The following is a 17,539-nucleotide window of genomic DNA, read 5'->3' on the forward strand; positions in this document are numbered from 1 at the left end:
CACAGGATGTGAGAGGCAGAAGCCTGCCACTCTGGGTGGGGGGTGGATTTGCAATGCCCTTGAGCAGAGCCTGGCTAGGGGCAGCACCAGGATAAGCCTCTGGCTGTCCCCTCCCTCTGCACAGCTAGGTTCTGGGCCTGGTGCCCACCTCCATCTGCAGTACTCAAGGTCCTGGTGGTCACCTGCACAGGAAGACGGGCTGCCGTGGTTTTCGGTGCCCAGTGCTGGGCTGTGGGGCAGAGGTAGTTGGAAGCTTGTATGCTCAAGGCAGGGCAAAAAGAGACAGCCCACCCTTGGCATGGGTCTCTAGCTCAGGGGTACAGCATTGCTGCCTGCCAGGGGAGGGTGTTGATGATTCCTGTGCCATGGCAGACCCCCACCCAAGCACACGCTGAGCCGTGTCATGGTGTCCAAGGCCCGAGGCAAGGACCGGCTGTGGAGCCACACGAGGGAGCCACTGAAGCAGGCACTGCTCAAGAAGATTCTGGGCAGTGAGGAGCTGTCTCAGGAGGCCTGCATGGCCTTTGTTGATATCCTAATAGGGTCTGGGGTTGAGGGTTCAATCCTCACCTGGACACCTGCTTCCTCCCTGGGAACAGAGCTGTGAGGGACCAAGCAGCCAGGAACCTGATGGGACCTGGAAAGACACAGAGGTCAGCTGAGCCCTGACGGCTGGGCAGGGCTTTAGCCACACAAAGGGGAGACCCTGGGGAAGGATCTAGCTCGGCATATACCAAGACCTTGAGGCAGAGCAGCAGGGCCGAAAGGAATTCAGCACATCTGGAGGGCAGCTGTAGGATGACAGAAAAGGTATGCAAGCCCTGTTAAGAAGTCAGGGCACATCCAGGCACTGGTGGCTCACATTTGTAATCCTAGTTACGCAGGAGTCTGACAGCTAGGATTGTGGTTTGAAATCAGTTAACCATCAGAAGGTTGGAAGTGGAGGTGTGGCTCAGGTGGCAGAGTGTCAGCTTTGAGTAAAAAAGCTAAGGGACAGCGCTCAGGCTCTGAGTTCATGCCACAGTGTGTGCACATGTGTATGAGTGCACTCATACACATGTATGTACACACACACATACACACACATGTAGCAGCTAGGACATTAGCCCAGAATAGGAGCCCTTGGCAGGGCTGGCACAGTTGAAGTGGTGATTTGGGGAGTCCTGTGAGGAGTTGGGGTGTGGGGTCTGTGTCTAAAGCCCATGAGGGAAGCAGGCTGTGTGTACTCTGACCCTGAGTAGCTCAAGGTCAGGGGAGGGTGGCCTTTGGCCTCCTGGGCCGGTGTCCCCCGTGTCCTCATTCGGACGCCAGGCTTGCCTTGACAATCCTACCTGTGCTCAAGTATATGGGTGACTACCCATCCAAGAGGATGCGCTCCGTCAACGAGCTCACAGACCAGATCTTCGAGGGGGCCCTGAAGGCCGAGCCCCTCAAAGATGAGGCATATGTGCAGATTCTGAAGCAGCTGACCGACAACCACATCAGGTGAGTGGAGGGCAGGGGTCCCCTCCTGTGCCCCTCTGCTCACAGAGGGAGCTGCTCTTGCCCTTTGTAGCCTAGCTTAGTTGGGGCCTATGGTCCACCTATGTCAGGCACCATGAGGCCCACTGGCCTGCTCCCAGGTTGGGAGTCCCAGCTCCTCCAGATGCGGCTCTGGACACCCATGGCACCACCCTGAACAGCCCTCCCAGCCCCTGGCATCCCTAGGGCATGGGGCCTGGCAGGTTCAGCTCATGATCACCATCCCATCTAGGCGTGGCTGAGCTGGCTATCTATCCGTGGTTGAAAGGTGCATTGGCTACCCTTAGGGTGTTGGGCCCAGAGGGTGTCATCTAATCCTTGCGGGGCTAGCCTGAGGCCAGAGTGGGAAGGCAGGCAGGTGCCTGCCAGAGACTACCCCATCCTGTCCACTTAACCCAGCCCCACCTTCGCCACACACACATCTCTTGCACGAATCCACACTGAATCCACATGTTGGATCGTTTCGCAAAGCCAAACCTTAATGGGTGCCCCCCCCTTCTAGAAGCTCTCCATGCTTCCCTGCCATCTCCCCCTACCTCCACCCCACACCCCCTGCTAAGCTTAAAGAGCCCAGGGTAGACCCGTAGGAAATGCAGACGTTGGCTTCACTCAGGGCAGCTTTCAGTACAGATAAGTCAGTCAGGAGCTCTGCCAGGGTGTCAACCACACGTTGCCTTCCTCATGAGGAGGCTTGCTATGAAAACAAGATCTCAGTGGAGCTGCTTGAGTGCCCAGTCACCATGGGTTTTCATTCTGGCCCGGGCACCTTGATTCCATGTGGACTGGGCAGCGACCACACTGAACAGCACTGGCATGATCTGGCTGGCTCTCGGACGGGGCGCGTGACCCCACGGGGAACCGAGATCCCTGTAACTCCCCTGGTGTGCTTCCTGCAGGTACAGTGAGGAGCGGGGCTGGGAGCTTCTCTGGCTGTGCACCGGCCTCTTCCCGCCCAGCAACATCCTCCTGCCCCACGTACAACGCTTCCTGCAGTCCAGAAAGCACTCTCCGCTGGCCATGGACTGCCTGCAGCGGCTCCAGAAAGCCCTGAGGTATGGATGCTGGTCACCGGGTAGGGGGGCAGGTACATAGAGGGGTCTCTGGCCACACCCCATGTGGGTGATAATGTGGGGGGATGATGGGGCTATACAGCCATGGAGACCAGCTTTGAGTTCCCCATCGGAGACACAGCTGTTTGCAGGTGTTCATCCATCCCTTCTCACCTGGGGCAGCCAGCACACCTGGGCAGCATGGCTGATTGCAGAGCATCATGCTGATTGCATGCCTTCTGCATACCTTCTGCATGCCCTCTGCATGCCCTGGCTCCCTCCACAGCCCTGAGTGCAATGCATAGTTTCCATTCCACCTAGAAAGTCAGGGCATCCCGAGGCCACGTGGCTGTCTCAGTGCAGGACATCAAGACAGGCTCAGACTGGGGTTTGTCCCAAAGTTCCCCTGGTCCCTTGAGCCTTGCCTTTCATCCACCCCCTTTTCAGAAATGGGTCCCGGAAGTACCCTCCACACCTGGTGGAGGTGGAGGCCATTCAGCACAAAACCACCCAGATCTTCCACAAGGTCTACTTTCCTGACGACACAGATGAGGTGAGGGTCTGCCCGCTGAGGTCCCTTGGCACAAGAGTGGAACTCTGGTTGACACGTGCATATAGGGGGTCTCACTCTTCCCATCTCCTCTCCATGACCTTGGTGAGCCAGGGCTCAGTCAAAAGACATCAGACACTAGGTCTGTGGGGTCCTGATGCTTTCCATGTTGTGGGGGGAGGTCCTGATTCCTGGCTCAACTTTCAGCTTCCCTTAGTCTTTCCCCTCCTCCCCCCTTGCACATCCCCATCTCCACTAGAGACAACACCCTGTGAGTATTATCTCTCTTGTCCCCTGTCTATTTCTGGACACCAGGCCTCCCTAGTTTCCACACATCATTTTCTGCAGGGAGAACTTAAAGTCTTCCCTCCCTCTTCACCCAAACTGGTTGTGCTCCTCACTCCCAGAGGTGGGAATTGGGCTGCGGGGGGGGGGGGAGGGGCTGTCCATTTTCATCTCTGTAAACACCTCATTTGGATGATCTGGAGAGAAACTCCTAAACTTTTAGCTTGAAGACTTTCCGACACTAGATACTCAGAAATGCCACCACATTCTAGAATCCTTTCTAATCTTTCCTCATCTGATTCTTAAACTTCTTTTTCACCCCTGCATCCAGGCTGCATTTCCTCCCACTTTGGGGTTTGCTTTTCCTCTTCCCATCGCCCATTCCTGAGACCCCTGATCTCTGCCACCACTCTCGCTTAACAGCCAGGTGGGGGCCGAGTCCTACCTGGAAGGTCAGGAAGTCTGAGCTCAGAGAATTTCTACATAAAGAGTTCATTTTTTCCTTTCCTCCACTGCTGTGTCCAGCTCTGTTCCTGGGGGTGGAGGCGCTAAGGAGGTGTGTATCTTAGATGGGAGAGGCCTAGCAGGACTAGACCCCAGGAAAACCCTTCAGAAACTGAGTAAGCACCCCATTTTTACCTCTAGGCCTTCGAGGTGGATTCTAGTACCAAGGCCAAGGACTTTTGCCACAACATTGCCACCCGGCTGCTGCTCAAGTCCTCAGAAGGATTCAGCCTCTTTGTCAAAATTGCAGACAAGGTGAGACATTGACTGTCTACCTGTCAGCTCTCCGTCTGTCCATGACTGTTTCTTGGAGATACTACAGCCACAGGATTAAGTGGGAGAGTTTGGGGGGGGATAAGCACATGAGAGTGCTCACCTCCTCCTCAGGATCCTGCACCCTTTCTTTCCACCATGCTAAAATCTGTCCTCTGGGGTGGGGCACATAGTCCTGACCCTCCTGTGACCATGTGCCTAGGCACGTGATTGATAACACAGGCTTCCCAAGTGTATGTTGTAGATCTGCTTTTAGGGGTCCCTCTGCCAGTTAGCCTTGAAATAACCCCTGAAGGTTTTGTGGTTAACCCCATGTACTAGATGGGCGCTGGTGGCTCATGCTGTAATTTAGCTGCTCAGGAGGTTGAGATCTGAAGACCATTATTTAAAGCCAACCTAGGCATAAGTACATGACTCTTACCTCCAATTAACTAGCAAAAAGTCTGTAAATGGAAGTGTGGCTCAACTGGCTATATCAGCCTTGAGACAAAGCCAAATAAGAGCATTAGACCCTGAGTTCAAGCCCCAGTACTAGCTCAAAACAAGACAAAACTCATCACAAAGCAAGAATTTTCCTTCTTTCTCTTCTGTCTATGGAGGTTTTACAGACTGAGCTATAAAGCTTCTCCTAAGGAAAGGTTCCCTGGTCACCTGGGCAGAGCTGGGCTGTCCCTCCCACCCCTTGCGTCTCTTCCTCTTCCCTCATCATTGTTGGCTCTTCATGACAGTCCCTGAGCCAGACACTAGGCAGCTCCAGGTGATTCCAAATGAGGTCCTGCACTTAGAGGGGCACAGAGCCTGTGGAGAACTGGACAAAGGTGTCAGGGACTGGCATTGTTTTTGGCCATGTCCCCTTGGGGCTGGGGGCAGCTTCCGTGTTCTAGGCACTAGGGAGAGTGATAGTTGCACGGGGTGGAAACGTTAGTGGGCACAGTCGGGCTGGGTAGGGCTGATGTGCAGAAACCCCTTCAAGCCATGCACGGAGTCTTTCTAGAAAAGGAGTATGCCAGGAGGACCTTGGGTGGGAGAATGAGAAAGGCCAGTGTTGCTTGAACAGCAGAAAGAAGAGCGAGGGAAAAAGACAAGGGTGAATCATTTTGAGAGATACAACTACATATGAAAACAGCATTAAAAAAATCTCAAAACTGTTGATCACTTGGGCTGGGCTCTGTGGAGGGGAGGGAGCACTAGGGACAGAGGATTGGGCTAACGAGAGTGAGAAGATGAACATGCTCAAAATACATCATAGGCATAGAGGAGAATAGAATAGTAGGACCCATTGAATCTTTTTTTTGGGGGGGAGGGAAGGGAGAGTGATGGGGGAGATGTATTCACATACAAAACTGCTGCATCGAATTTCTCCCTAGCATATCTAATATATAAAATGTTTAAATGAAGCGTTACTGGACTGTGATCACTGTGTCCCCAGGTCATCAGTGTCCCGGAAAACGACTTCTTCTTTGACTTTGTGCGGCACCTCACAGACTGGATCAAGAAAGCACGGCCCATCAAGGATGGTAATGACCTGGGTATGGGATCACCTGAGGCCCAGGGCGGGCAGGTAAGGCCACAGAAAGGCCTGCTGGGTAGCACCAGGCTAGGGCTTGGCTGGGTCTGAAGTTGGGTAAGGAGAGCCATGGGAACCTGTGCCTGCACTGTGCCTGACCCCATACCCCGTGCCATAGGAATCGTGCCCTCACTCACCTACCAGGTGTTTTTTATGAAGAAGCTGTGGACGACTACAGTGCCCGGCAAGGACCCCATGGCTGACTCCATCTTCCACTATTACCAGGTGAGCTGTCTGGTACCTCCCCATGGTCCTGGCCTTGCTGTGTTTGTCTGTGAAAGCCAAGCCTGCTGCCCTCGGAGGCTGGGTCATTGTTTCTTGGAGCTTCTGGTCTGAATTCTGCCTGAAGCAGTCAGTCATCTGCTTTCCACACCTATTCCGTAGCTTCCTATGAGGTCGTAAACATGGATTCTGACCTCCCTCTTTCTCTCTTTTTTTTTTTTTTTTTTTTTGGTTATGAGGCTTGAGCTCTGGGCCTGGGTGCTGTCCCTAAGCTCTTCAGCTCAAGGCTGCTGCCCTACCCTTGAGCCACAGCCCCCTTCCCATTTTCTAGAGGTTAATTAGAGATGAGTCGCAGGTTCTTTTGTTCCCAGGCTGGCTTTGAACCTTGATCCTCAGATCTTGGCCTCCTGAGTAGCTAGGATTACAGGAGTGAGCCACCTTGCCCGACTTGATCATCTTTTTCCCCCTCATTGCTGCTGCTCTGTCACTCAAGCCATACCTCTTCTTCTGGCTTTTTGTTGCTTAATTGGAGATAAAAAGTTTGGAGCCTTTTGTTTGCTCATACTAGTTCCAAGCTAAGTACATCCTCTTGTACCTAATGGTTCAGGTCACTGGCACTAATTTTCAGAGTCTGAAGTCTGCCATCAGTGCCCTGTCTAGAACACTCTCCCTTAATCCTTCCCTTATCTGCTGGCTTTCAGACATTTTTGAGGAAGGCTTGTCTTCCAGACAAGACTAGAGCATGCCATCTGGGCACTGCAAACAGCTTCTTCCAAGACTGCTGGTCAGCAGTTTGGTGTGATTATTGTCTGGTTAATAATGCAAGTTTCATGAGAGTAGGGAGGATGTGTGAGATCATTTAAAAGGCTTGTAATAAGCAGGTGCTCAACAAGTACTGATTGAACTAATGGATATGAGTAGGTGAACCGACGACTCAGCAGATGGCTAGGATGAATGCCAAATGAATTATGGGTGGATATGGGTGTTGATATGGGTACGTGGATACACAGATGAGAAAAAAATGGTTGGAAAGTGATTAATTCAGGTCTCTGATCAGCAATGTGTTCTCAGGCTAGCCTCCGTTTCCCTACCCCTCCAATAGACAGTAAGCTGGCCTGGGATTCTATGGGCTTCATCTCTGCCTGGTCGACCTCCGTCTTGAGAGGCCCTGGCTTTGTGTCTGGAAGCTCAGGGGATTGTGAGGCTGGCCCTGCTGAAACTGGTTCCAAAGGGACATAATAGGGGAGGCTCTTCTGGTGGGGAGGGGGCAGTCTAGGAGAATGGCGGCTGTGGAACTGGCTCAGGCCCCCTAACTGATGACTGAGCCCTCATCTGTGAACGCAGGCTTCTCGCTTTCCTGGCAATGGACAAAGGACAGCCATCTTGCCTGAACTGTCCAGTATAAATCTGTGCAGGCACTCTGCTGTCTTGCTGTCCTGTGCTTCTCCTTGCGGGGAGCAGGGGAGTGGTCAGCTGTGCCTGGAGAGCTGCTGGGTAGGACAAGGGCCTCTCGATGGGGAGATGGGAAGGGAGCCAGCCCCCTCTCCCTCAGGGCTCTCCCTCCATACCCTTGACCTGCTCTTCCTGGCAGGAGTTGCCCAAGTATCTCCGGGGCTACCACAAGTGCACGCGGGAGGAGGTGCTCCAGCTGGGGGCGCTCATCTACAGGGTCAAGTTCGAGGAGGACAAGTCCTATTTCCCCAGCATCCCCAAGCTGCTCCGGGAGCTGGTGCCCCAGGACCTCATCCGGCAGATCTCTCCTGATGACTGGAAGCGGGTACGCATGAGGGGTGGCGGGGAGTGAGAACTGGGACCCTGTGAAGAGGACCAACCCCGGCTCCTGCCTGTGGCGAGGCCTCCCACCCCATTCTGCCTCCACTTCATTAGTCTCTTGTTCTGCCTGCCAAGGCTTGGGTGGCTCTGGCTAGTTGTTAAGCTGGTTCTGGATAGCAGGGTCCCCTGCCCAGGGGACGAAAGAGACAGCAAAAATGGACTAGCTGGGAGAAGGCTGATCCCGAAGACTGCAGGAGGTGTAGACAGGTGGGGCAGCCATGTCAACGGAGCCACTTTCCTTGCAGTCGATTGTTGCCTACTTCAACAAGCATGCGGGGAAGTCCAAGGAGGAGGCCAAGCTGGCCTTCCTGAAGCTCATCTTCAAGTGGCCCACCTTCGGCTCTGCCTTCTTTGAGGTGAAGGTGTGTCGTGGGAGTCAGCAGAGAGGAGGAGGAGGGCTCGAGGGATAGCGCAGGCACAGAGACTCCTTCCTGCGACTGGGGGAAACCATAATGGCCATGGCTGCCCCAGCAAGGGATGTTGGGAAGCACACAGCCTCCGGATGGCTGGCTGTGCTCAGGCCTGAGGATGGAGGGATGGGAAGCTTAATCTAGAATAGTGGCCTATGCTGACCACAGTGGCGGAGCCCACGAGGTCCTGCCCAGACTGAAGAGATGACCTAGGGAAGAGGGGGCACCGAGCTTTCTAGGGAGACTCCCCGAGAGTGCTCTTGACAGAAGTCCTGCATGGGCAAAGGTCTAAGTGTAGGTGGGGAAGGCAGTGAGAGGCAGGCTGGCAAGCGGCTGAGGAGTGGGGCCTCCTCTTCCACGTGGCCCTGAGCTTTGAAAGATTTGAGGAGGGGTGGCAGCTCCAGACAGCTGCTCAGACCACAGGGTGGAGCCACGGCAGGGGAATGTTGACACACTGGTGTGAAAGGACACAGACCTCCTGAGCAGCGTAGGGCTAGGTGGGTAGCTGGAGGTAGGATTTGAAAAGGCAGATGGAGCCAGGCTGTGGTAGTGACTCCTGCCTGCAATCCTAACTACTCAGGAGGCTGAGATCCGAGGATCCAGGTTCAAAGCCAGCAAAGGTAGGAAAGTCTGTGAGACTCTTACCTCCATTGAGCCACCAAATGCTGAAAGTGGAGCTGTGGCTCAAGGGGTAGAGCACTAGACTTGAGCACAAAGCTGAGGGACAGCACTCAGGCCCTGAGTTCATGCCCTAGTTTAGCCACTAGCATCACCCCCCCCTCAAAAAAGTCAAAAGATGTGAGGTGCTTGGGCAAGACAATGGATGAAGCAAAGAGCAAGAATGGGCCCATGCAGGGATGTGGGAAGTTCTGAGGGTCATAGCAGGGCACCAGTACCTCCTCACCCCTTGTTCCAAGTCGGTAGCAGGCCAGGATGGAGGTCTGCCTGCCTCCCGGTGCTCCTCCCCATCTTATGGTTGCCCAACTTTCCTAGCAAACCACGGAGCCGAACTTCCCTGAGATCCTCTTAATTGCCATCAACAAGTACGGAGTGAGCCTCATTGATCCCAGAACCAAGGTGAGCAAGCGGGCTGGGCTTCTCTGTGCTGTGGCTGATAAATCCCACCAACTCCAATGTGGCAAGCCCTCTCTCTCCCCCTCCACCCAGTATGCGCTGGCAGCCTGTGCTAGGAGAAATGTTTATGGCCTCAGAAGGGGTACAGCAGATAGCTGGCCAAGAACGTTAATGCTCGTTCCTCTTCCCTCAGGCTTCAAGGCTACATGTTCTTAGGTTTTCTGTGTCTCTCATTTTTTTGTGCATATTTTGCGGCTTTTATACTCACACTATTACATTGTGTCCAAGGCTGTGTCCTGGTTTTGCCTTAGTCCCTCCTCAGTTCATCTTCGCCCTCATGCAGGCCCCTTCAGGCCTTCTGACCTCAGACTGGCCCCAAATCCTCACCAATTGCTGGACTTTGAGGTCCCAGCCATGGCATGGGGGAGGGAAGGATGCCTGCTTCTCCCTTTTACTTGAGGGCCTCAGCCTTCTGGGAGGAGGTGGTATCTATGGCAGTCTGTCTTTCCACTCCCCAGGATATCCTGACGACTCATCCCTTCACTAAGATCTCCAACTGGAGCAGTGGCAACACCTACTTCCACATCACCATTGGAAACCTGGTCCGAGGGAGCAAACTGCTGTGTGAGACATCGCTGGTGAGGGCTCTGCCTGGCATGGGTCCCTGCCGGCCGCCAGAACCAATATGGGAGCAGGTGTTCAGTGTATTTGGGTGTGGTTAGGGTTGAGGTTCGCTTAGGTGTAAGGATGGGATTTCATCAATGGCGGAAGAACAGACTTCATTTCAGCATCAGGAGTGTGTGGTTATCAGCCTTTTGCCCCAGTGTTCAACAGCTGGAGCTGTTAGCAACATCTGGACTGAGCTCTAGAAGGGTAGCTCAAGTGGTTGCCTCATGGTCAGGGTTGGAGGGAGGCATCCACGATGCTGAGAGATTGTGGGATCATGAAGTTTGGACCACAGCTGTCTGTGTGATGAATCCAGTCCTTAGCTGTGTGGAGGCAAGTGCCTTGGTCCTGGTCTGAGTCTCTGATGTTGTCCCTCTGTGCTTTATCTCCTCAACCCTGCTTCCAGGGCTACAAGATGGATGACCTCTTGACTTCCTACATTAGCCAGATGCTCACCACCATGAGCAAACAGCGGGGTGCCAGGAGTGGCAAGTGAATCCACTGGAGGTCCTGGCTGTGGGCCTGCTCCAGCAGGGGAGGATTTATGGCAGCCAGGCACGGAAGCTGGGTTGACTCTCCATCAACTGGATCTCCAAGCAGTTTTCAGTGAGGTCAGAGCTTCCCTGCAGCCATTCCCAGCACCGGGGTTAGTTCTTGTCGTAGCTTGCTGTGGCCTTCGGTGTATGAGCCTGTGCTCCTTGGATGCCTCTCCCAACTCAGACAATCCCACCATGTGATTCTCCTTGGCAGAGCAACTGACAGGACAAGCCAGGCTTCCCCACTGGGAACAACCAAAGCTCTTGTACATTGAACAGGCTACTCTGGGACCCAAAGGGCCGGGGTATTTCCCTTGAGTCCAGCATCCTCAGCTGGTGAGAGGGAACCAGACTACCTTTGTATACCACAGTGTGAGTGCAAGGCTTCTGCTGTCTCCCCAACTGACTCAGGGTATAAAGTATGTGTTTATCCTTTGGCCCTGTAGTGTTTTTGCTGGAAAGGGAGAGGGGTCAGGGACCTGTAGTCACCTGAGCCACTACTTTCTTGGTCTGAGCCTGCCTGATCTGGGTTAGGAGTGCTTGCCAGTGTGCCAAGGGCCCAGCTGACCAGTCTGGGATATCAGTACAAGTGGGCATGGGCTAGGAGTCTGGAGAGGAGGAATTTGCTTCTGGTTCCTCTCCCTGGGGAAAGTAGAGCCAGAATGGCCCTTGTACCATTAGAAACTTTTTGGGTTAACTCCTTATGTCTCTAGGCTAGAGGGGTGTGTGTGCCAGCTGTGCTCAAGGTCTCTAGGATACTTGAGCAGGGCCGTGCACCTGGGTGCTGTCCCCTTATCTCCCCATGGTCTGTGTAGGAGAAGGGGCCTCGTGTTTGTGGGTAGAAGCTTTGTGTTCTGGTTCGATGATGTGGCTGTCTCCATACTTACGTGAATCCACACTGTGGATAAATCTGGACCAGAAGGAAGATGCTGTAGCAGTCTGCCTTGCTAAGGAGAAAGGCCAAAGCCCAGAGAGGGACTGTCCATGGGTAAAGGCAGTCAACTCACTAATAACGCTGTCTGGGCTACCAGAGTGCTCTAGTTTTCCCTCAAGGACAAAGGCTATTTTACTAAGCTAATATCCCTCCTCCCGGTGGGAACCAGTGAACCGTAAGGTATTTGGGTGTGTTGTGAGAGAGGTACTGCCCTTGGCACCTATCATTCCTTGACTTAGGATGACGTCACTACTGTACCCATCCATCCCCTAGTCTTCCTCAGCCTGGAAGGGGCAGCAAAGAATCCCATCTGGTTTTTTTGAAAGGTTTTCTTCATACATGCTGCTGTTTACCACAGTCACTTAGCAGGAAATACAGGAGATCTTAATACTGCAAGATCACACACTGCTGCTTCCCATCCTGTTGACACTGATTCTTTATAGAGATTGGCCCTTCCACCTTGCCGCCTTGAGCACATCTCACCGTAATACCCTTATACCTGGAGAAGAAAAGGTGGCAAGGTAGGGCTACTACTTCTTTGAAGTAGGTGTCTCTCGGGAAGTCTCGGAGGTGGTAGTATAGGTGGTGCCGTAGGTGTCTTTGGAGGAGTCGGTTATGGGTGTTTTGTGGATTTCTGTGACTGTACTTGTGGCCTCTCTGTCCTTGATAGATGGTGGTTTCTTTGAACCCTTGGCTGGGGTGTTTATAATCCAAGGACTTTCCGTAATTCGTTCACGAGGCTCCATGGATAAGCGAGGACGATCTTGATTGTCCCCTTTCTCCTTCACGCTGATGCTCTCTGTGGGATAGAAAAGACACAAATACAAAATGCTCTAATTCATGCCAGTGTGTGAAATCCCAGTGTCAGCTCCTTACCTCCTTCCGTCCCCCACTCAGACTCTGTGAAGGGTTAAAGGCCCAGTCTAGTCAAAGGCAAGTACTGACTTTTGGCTAATGTTCAGATGTTTACACAGGCTACAGATTAGGAAGGGATGTTTTACGGACAGAGAACAGTGTGTAGAATTGGCTGTCATAGCATAAGCACTGAATAAATTTTTTGATTGGCCGGCAGGAAGGTAAATAGCAAACTGAGAACAATCATTTCATTAGAGAACGAGATCTGTAGAAACAAATCTCACTAAAGAAATTCTACAATCACAATATAGTGAAGAATGGAGGGGCCAAAATCTAGAAAATTTGAATCCAAGGAAGTGAGCCTCAGAACTATCCTTAGGGCAAAGCAATTTCTTGGGCCTGAGCACTGTCCTTGGACTTTCTCAAGGCTAGAGCTCTACCATTTGAGCCTCAGCACCACTTCCGGCTTTTTTCTATATGTGGTACCGAGGAATCGAACCCCGGTCTTCATGCATGCTAGGCAAGCACTTTAACCACTAGGCCAAACTCCCAGTCCCAAGGGCAAAGCAATTTCTATCAGGAAGAAAGCACAGCACATTTTCATGGGTAGAAGACGACTTTAATTAGATTTGAACTGAATGTGTAGATCTTTTAAGATACTAGGTTTTCTAAATTGTGAACATACATATTCAAGCAATCTTTCAGTCAAGTTTTGTAGTTTCCAGTAACCCATCCTACATTATTTTTTTGTTGTGAGGACTTTAAAGGTTTATCATCTGAGTCTCATAAGTGTTAAAATCATCCTGTAAATCTTGCTCACCTCTATAATTTGGGTTGGCCCTGATTTTCCTGTCAGGCACCTCTATCCTTACAGGACTTTACTATTTAAGTACTAATAAGGGGGAAAACTTCTGTAATTTTGCTCTTTTATTCCTCACTTCCGTTCATCTTTTTGCCTTTGGCTAGTGAGTTGGGGTTCCTACTAAGCATTCTTTGAGTTTCTGTTGATATTTATGCTCATACCTTTCACCCAATGTTAACATAATTCTTGAAAAAGAGGATCCTGGTAGAGGAGCCAAGCTGCCATCACTCTTACAGTGATCTACTTAGGTAGAGTCTACCAACAACCGTGTCATCTCTTAAGCAAAACTGTGACCTTAGTTGATGGCAACTTTGTGAGGTTCAGCTGAGTTGTGTATTGACTTCTGACCTATAGGCATGGTAAAATGAGAAATGGACATTTTTCTAACTTCCTAACCTAATTGTTACCCAGCAATGGGAATCTGAAATGTCTAGTAGACACCTCTCCCCCTCCTATGCTACTAAAATTTTACACAATGTCTTTATAACGTACCATGAACTTTAAAAAACTGATAATGCTAGCAAGAAATGTAGCAATACCTTTTCTCCCCATAGATATAGCTAGTTAGGACAGAAACGAAATTCAATTTTTCTAGTGACTGATGGCACAACTATCAACAGATATGTCTGTATAATAAATACTATTTTGCCAATGTTAAACTTTTATTTAGTAGTTCTTGAAGTTAGACCTGTTTAGGGGGAGTCCTGAAACCAAAATAGCACACACAACACTCGTTTCCATTTTCTTTCTCACTGCCTCATCAACATGTGGTTGAACTTTTCTAGAGACCGAATTCTCATCATTTGTTAATTTAGGCCTTAAAAGAGGTTTTGTAAAAATGAATTCCATACTTCTTACATTTATTGTGATATATCCAGTATTTGTCTTAATATTTTGTATACACTTAGATGTTTAATGAACTAAAATGTCTGAAATTTTAAGAAGTCCACCAAAAGCAACACCACTACTACCAAGTAAGAAAAAAGTCATTGAACCTGAAGGGAAAAGAGGCCGGCATTGTACATTAGCCCCCAAGTTTTCCTGTATTTCTGCTTCACATTCTTTTTATGGCCAGAGATGTACATGTATTTATCAATAAGTAGGCTAAAAACCTAGAGAATGACCAATATACATCTTATATATGAGGCCCTCATTTGATGCATAGCTGGTAAAAATCTTTTCTTTTGTGGATTTTTTCTTATCTTTGTCATCCAGAAACGCTTCAGTTTGCCGTAATCCCATTTATCCAGTCTTTCTTTGATTTGCTGTGATCCTGGCTCTTTACTGAGGAAGTGTCAGCCCACGCCTAGGACCTTTAGTGTCTCCTCGATGCTTTCCTGTACTAGTTTCATGGTATGTGGCCTTACACTGATGTGGCTCATTCTGTCGCAGGGTGATTTATAAGGCTCTATATATTCTGCACATGTATAGCCAATTCTGCCAGCACCATTTGTTGAAAAGGCTGTGTTTTTTGCTCCCTTCTAATGTTAGGTGTCTTTGTGTTCACTGTTGGGATCTTCTAGTCTGTTCTATTGGTCCTCAGGGCTATTCTTGAGCTAGTACTTTATTACTACAGCTTTGTAACAGATTGTAGGAATATTAATTTAAAACTGTTCTTCCTGGTAAGGATTGTTTTTGATGTCATGAACTCAGCCTGTAAGAGTCTCGGGTCCTTTTGTGCCTCGGCTGGCTTTGATGCTTAGATCTCAGCCTTCTGCGTAGCTAGGACTATAGGCAGGAGCCACCATGGCTGGCTGTCTTTTACTGTTAATGGAAGGTTTTTCCATTTCCTTAAATCTGCTTCAGTTTCATTTTTGGAATTACCCATTATTTGACAAGGACAATGGACCTGTCTTGAACCCGGCTCTTCATGCTAGGCCATCACTCTACACTAGGCCAAATTCCCATCTCTTCCCCTCACTGGTCTTTCTGGGATAGGCCTCCTCGTTCTTGGGACACTCTCACCAACCTTTTGAAGTTTCTGGAAAAAAGGTATTCAATGTAATATCTGTGCTTAAAATCTGAATGTGAAGGATCATTCTGGAGAGAATCTGGTCTACTTAATCATTCCTTGCTATTAGGATAGAATACCTGCCTACCAAGCATGAGTTCAAATCCCAGTACCGCTTAAATAAATCCCTAGATTTACCATACCAACTATGTATAAATTATGTTATAGTTATGTCACATTCCATAAAGCTTTGATCAGTCATGGACTGCATGGTCCTATAGCATCATAATAGATTTGAAAACATTCTTATCAGTCACAGTGTAGCTATCATTATGTCATAACATACCAAATCTAGACTGATTCTACTGTAGAGCTAGTAGTACAAGGATGAACAGTACATAATGCTGATAATTACACATCGATGTTACTGGCTTATATACTACCTATACTCATTAGAGTGTACTTCTAAAACTTCCAATACATTTTGTACTAAGAAAATACAATCGTGTTTTCTGTTTAGAGCACACATTATATAACATACATATACCACACAGTCTATATCAGCTAGATTTATGCTACACCTATTTGTTGTTCATGTACAATCAAATGCTTTTTCTCAGAAAAAGTCTTTTGGAGAAATACCTTAAGTAGAACAACCCCACTGGTGAGGAAAACCACCACAAGCTACACAGCACATAGCAATATTTCTCACCGCACTTGACTGACTATACTTCCAGCCTCCTCTCAGGTCCCCAGTTTCCCTTTTACACCCTCAGGAGAGAAGCCGCCAGTGTCTCAGACAAGCAAGGGTGGAGCAAGGCGTGGCACTTTACCTGAGGAAACGCTGCAGACCTCCAACGATTTTTCCTTTTTGGCTTCTTTCCACCTGGAAGAAAGCAGGTCATCCATAACTCACAAGCCTCTTTGTAAAAAAGGTAATAATCCAAGAGTGGACAGAAGAGAAACATTTTTCAAGCAGAGTTTGGCCTTGATACCCTTTAGAGAGTCATAAACCAAGAAATGATGGGGTCAAAAGAGGCATGGTGTTTTTTAACATGCTTTTTGCAGGATGTTCCACTTTAAATTTGAGCAATCCTATAGCTCTCCAAGGATTCGCAAACATTCCAGATAAAAATATGAAGCCACCAGCACAACAATGTTCATTGCAGCACTATTCACCAACCTCGATGTCCCTCAGTTGATGAGTGGATCAACAAGACGTAGTACTTGTACACAATGGAATTCTATGCTGCTGTCAGGAAATATTAAGTAAGCCAGACTCAAAGGAACTTAGGCTCAATGGTTTCCCTCATTCGTCATAATCAGTAGAAACCTTGGACTCTACTAGCAGAGATCTGCAATAGAGCAAAACCTTGATACATAGGCCATATAGTATGAAGCTAATTGAAAGGATCTCTCAGATATAGAAATATTAGCCATATAATGAATGACTGTTGTTCTTAAGGTACTATGTTATCTCTCATCTCTTTTGCTGTCCCTTGGTTATCTCATTGTTACAGTATCTCACTTTGTTACCTGATATATTTGTATTTGGTTATTTGAAATTGGATAGGGAACGGGGGAAAACAAGATGAGGGTTGGGAGGGAGGGAAATGGGGACCAAGACATGGGAATTAATGCACCATCTATCTGGCAAATATCATGTGACCCTTCTATTAATTACAATAAAAAATATATAAAAAAATATGAAGCCAGGTATGGTGGCATATCCTGTAATTATGGCTACTCAGAAGCGATGTTGAAACCCAGCCTGGGCAAAAGTTAGCAAGATTCCATTTCAACCATTAACAATCTAGGTGTGGCCAGGTTCCATGATGGCACTTATAATCCTCGGCATGGGCAGGAAAGGCTGAAACTCCTCTCCAACAAAGTGGAGCCGGAGTGAAACGCTCAAGAACAGCACCCAGGCAGGGTTCAAACCCCAAACAAACCAAACCCTTTCTGGTCTGTCAGCTTGCTTCTTTGTACAACACCCTGCTGTGACTGTTCATGATAGGCAGGGGAGGCATTGATTCTGGAAACCCTTCCTCTTCCTTTGGCTCCATCTTGAATCTACAGTAACAGACTTGATTATGCTCTAGTGAGACTCCTTATCATGAAAGCACTGTCTTCTCTTGGGACAGACTCTGAGGAAATGCAGGCAGCATAAGAAGAAATAAGGGGTTCCTCACTAAGCTAGTCTTGCCACATGGAAATACTTATATAAATATACACTTACCAATGGAAACAAAACACAATAGTAATGAGAGTTGCAGAAGTAAAATCCACAAGAAGCCATATCCACATGTAGTATCCTGGTGTCTGCAAAACGGGGGGCAGAGAAGGAAGACAAGTTTAAAGCATCTGCCGTTTTACTCTGTGAATGAGGAGGAGCTGGCCAAACAGAAGCAACCAGATCCTGAGGTGTGAAAGAAAAGAAAGGAGAA

General features: G+C 49.3%; 2 protein-coding genes across 10 annotated transcripts in view; one reads left to right on the forward strand and one right to left on the reverse strand.

Annotated features, from left to right (window-relative positions):
• Myo7a (myosin VIIA) overlaps positions 1 to 10,927 on the forward strand; it is a 73,019-nt gene extending 62,092 nt beyond the window's left edge. For all 5 annotated transcript variants that reach the window (XM_090348467.1, XM_090348470.1, XM_090348468.1 and 2 more), the window contains 12 exons: positions 373 to 530; positions 1,332 to 1,485; positions 2,418 to 2,573; positions 3,018 to 3,123; positions 4,051 to 4,164; positions 5,612 to 5,699; positions 5,868 to 5,974; positions 7,563 to 7,748; positions 8,050 to 8,166; positions 9,208 to 9,291; positions 9,807 to 9,926; positions 10,361 to 10,927. In XM_090348467.1, the coding sequence (XP_090204593.1) occupies positions 373 to 530; positions 1,332 to 1,485; positions 2,418 to 2,573; positions 3,018 to 3,123; positions 4,051 to 4,164; positions 5,612 to 5,699; positions 5,868 to 5,974; positions 7,563 to 7,748; positions 8,050 to 8,166; positions 9,208 to 9,291; positions 9,807 to 9,926; positions 10,361 to 10,450 (1,480 nt within the window). In that variant the 3' untranslated portion in view covers positions 10,451 to 10,927. The remainder of the gene's footprint in view (positions 1 to 372; positions 531 to 1,331; positions 1,486 to 2,417; positions 2,574 to 3,017; positions 3,124 to 4,050; positions 4,165 to 5,611; positions 5,700 to 5,867; positions 5,975 to 7,562; positions 7,749 to 8,049; positions 8,167 to 9,207; positions 9,292 to 9,806; positions 9,927 to 10,360) is intronic.
• A 915-nt stretch (positions 10,928 to 11,842) lies between these two features.
• The window catches only part of Gdpd4 (glycerophosphodiester phosphodiesterase domain containing 4), an 85,860-nt gene continuing 80,163 nt past the window's right edge, over positions 11,843 to 17,539 (reverse strand). For all 5 annotated transcript variants that reach the window (XM_090348476.1, XM_090348475.1, XM_090348473.1 and 2 more), the window contains 3 exons: positions 17,332 to 17,414; positions 15,926 to 15,978; positions 11,843 to 12,223 (listed from right to left, as the gene is read on the reverse strand). In XM_090348476.1, coding sequence (XP_090204602.1) covers positions 11,955 to 12,223; positions 15,926 to 15,978; positions 17,332 to 17,414 — 405 coding nt within the window. In that variant the 3' untranslated portion in view covers positions 11,843 to 11,954. The remainder of the gene's footprint in view (positions 12,224 to 15,925; positions 15,979 to 17,331; positions 17,415 to 17,539) is intronic.

The sequence above is a fragment of the Megascapheus bottae genome, chromosome 16, assembly GCF_031878675.1.
Source record: "Megascapheus bottae isolate mThoBot1 chromosome 16, mThoBot2.hap1, whole genome shotgun sequence".
NCBI lineage: Eukaryota > Metazoa > Chordata > Mammalia > Rodentia > Geomyidae > Megascapheus > Megascapheus bottae.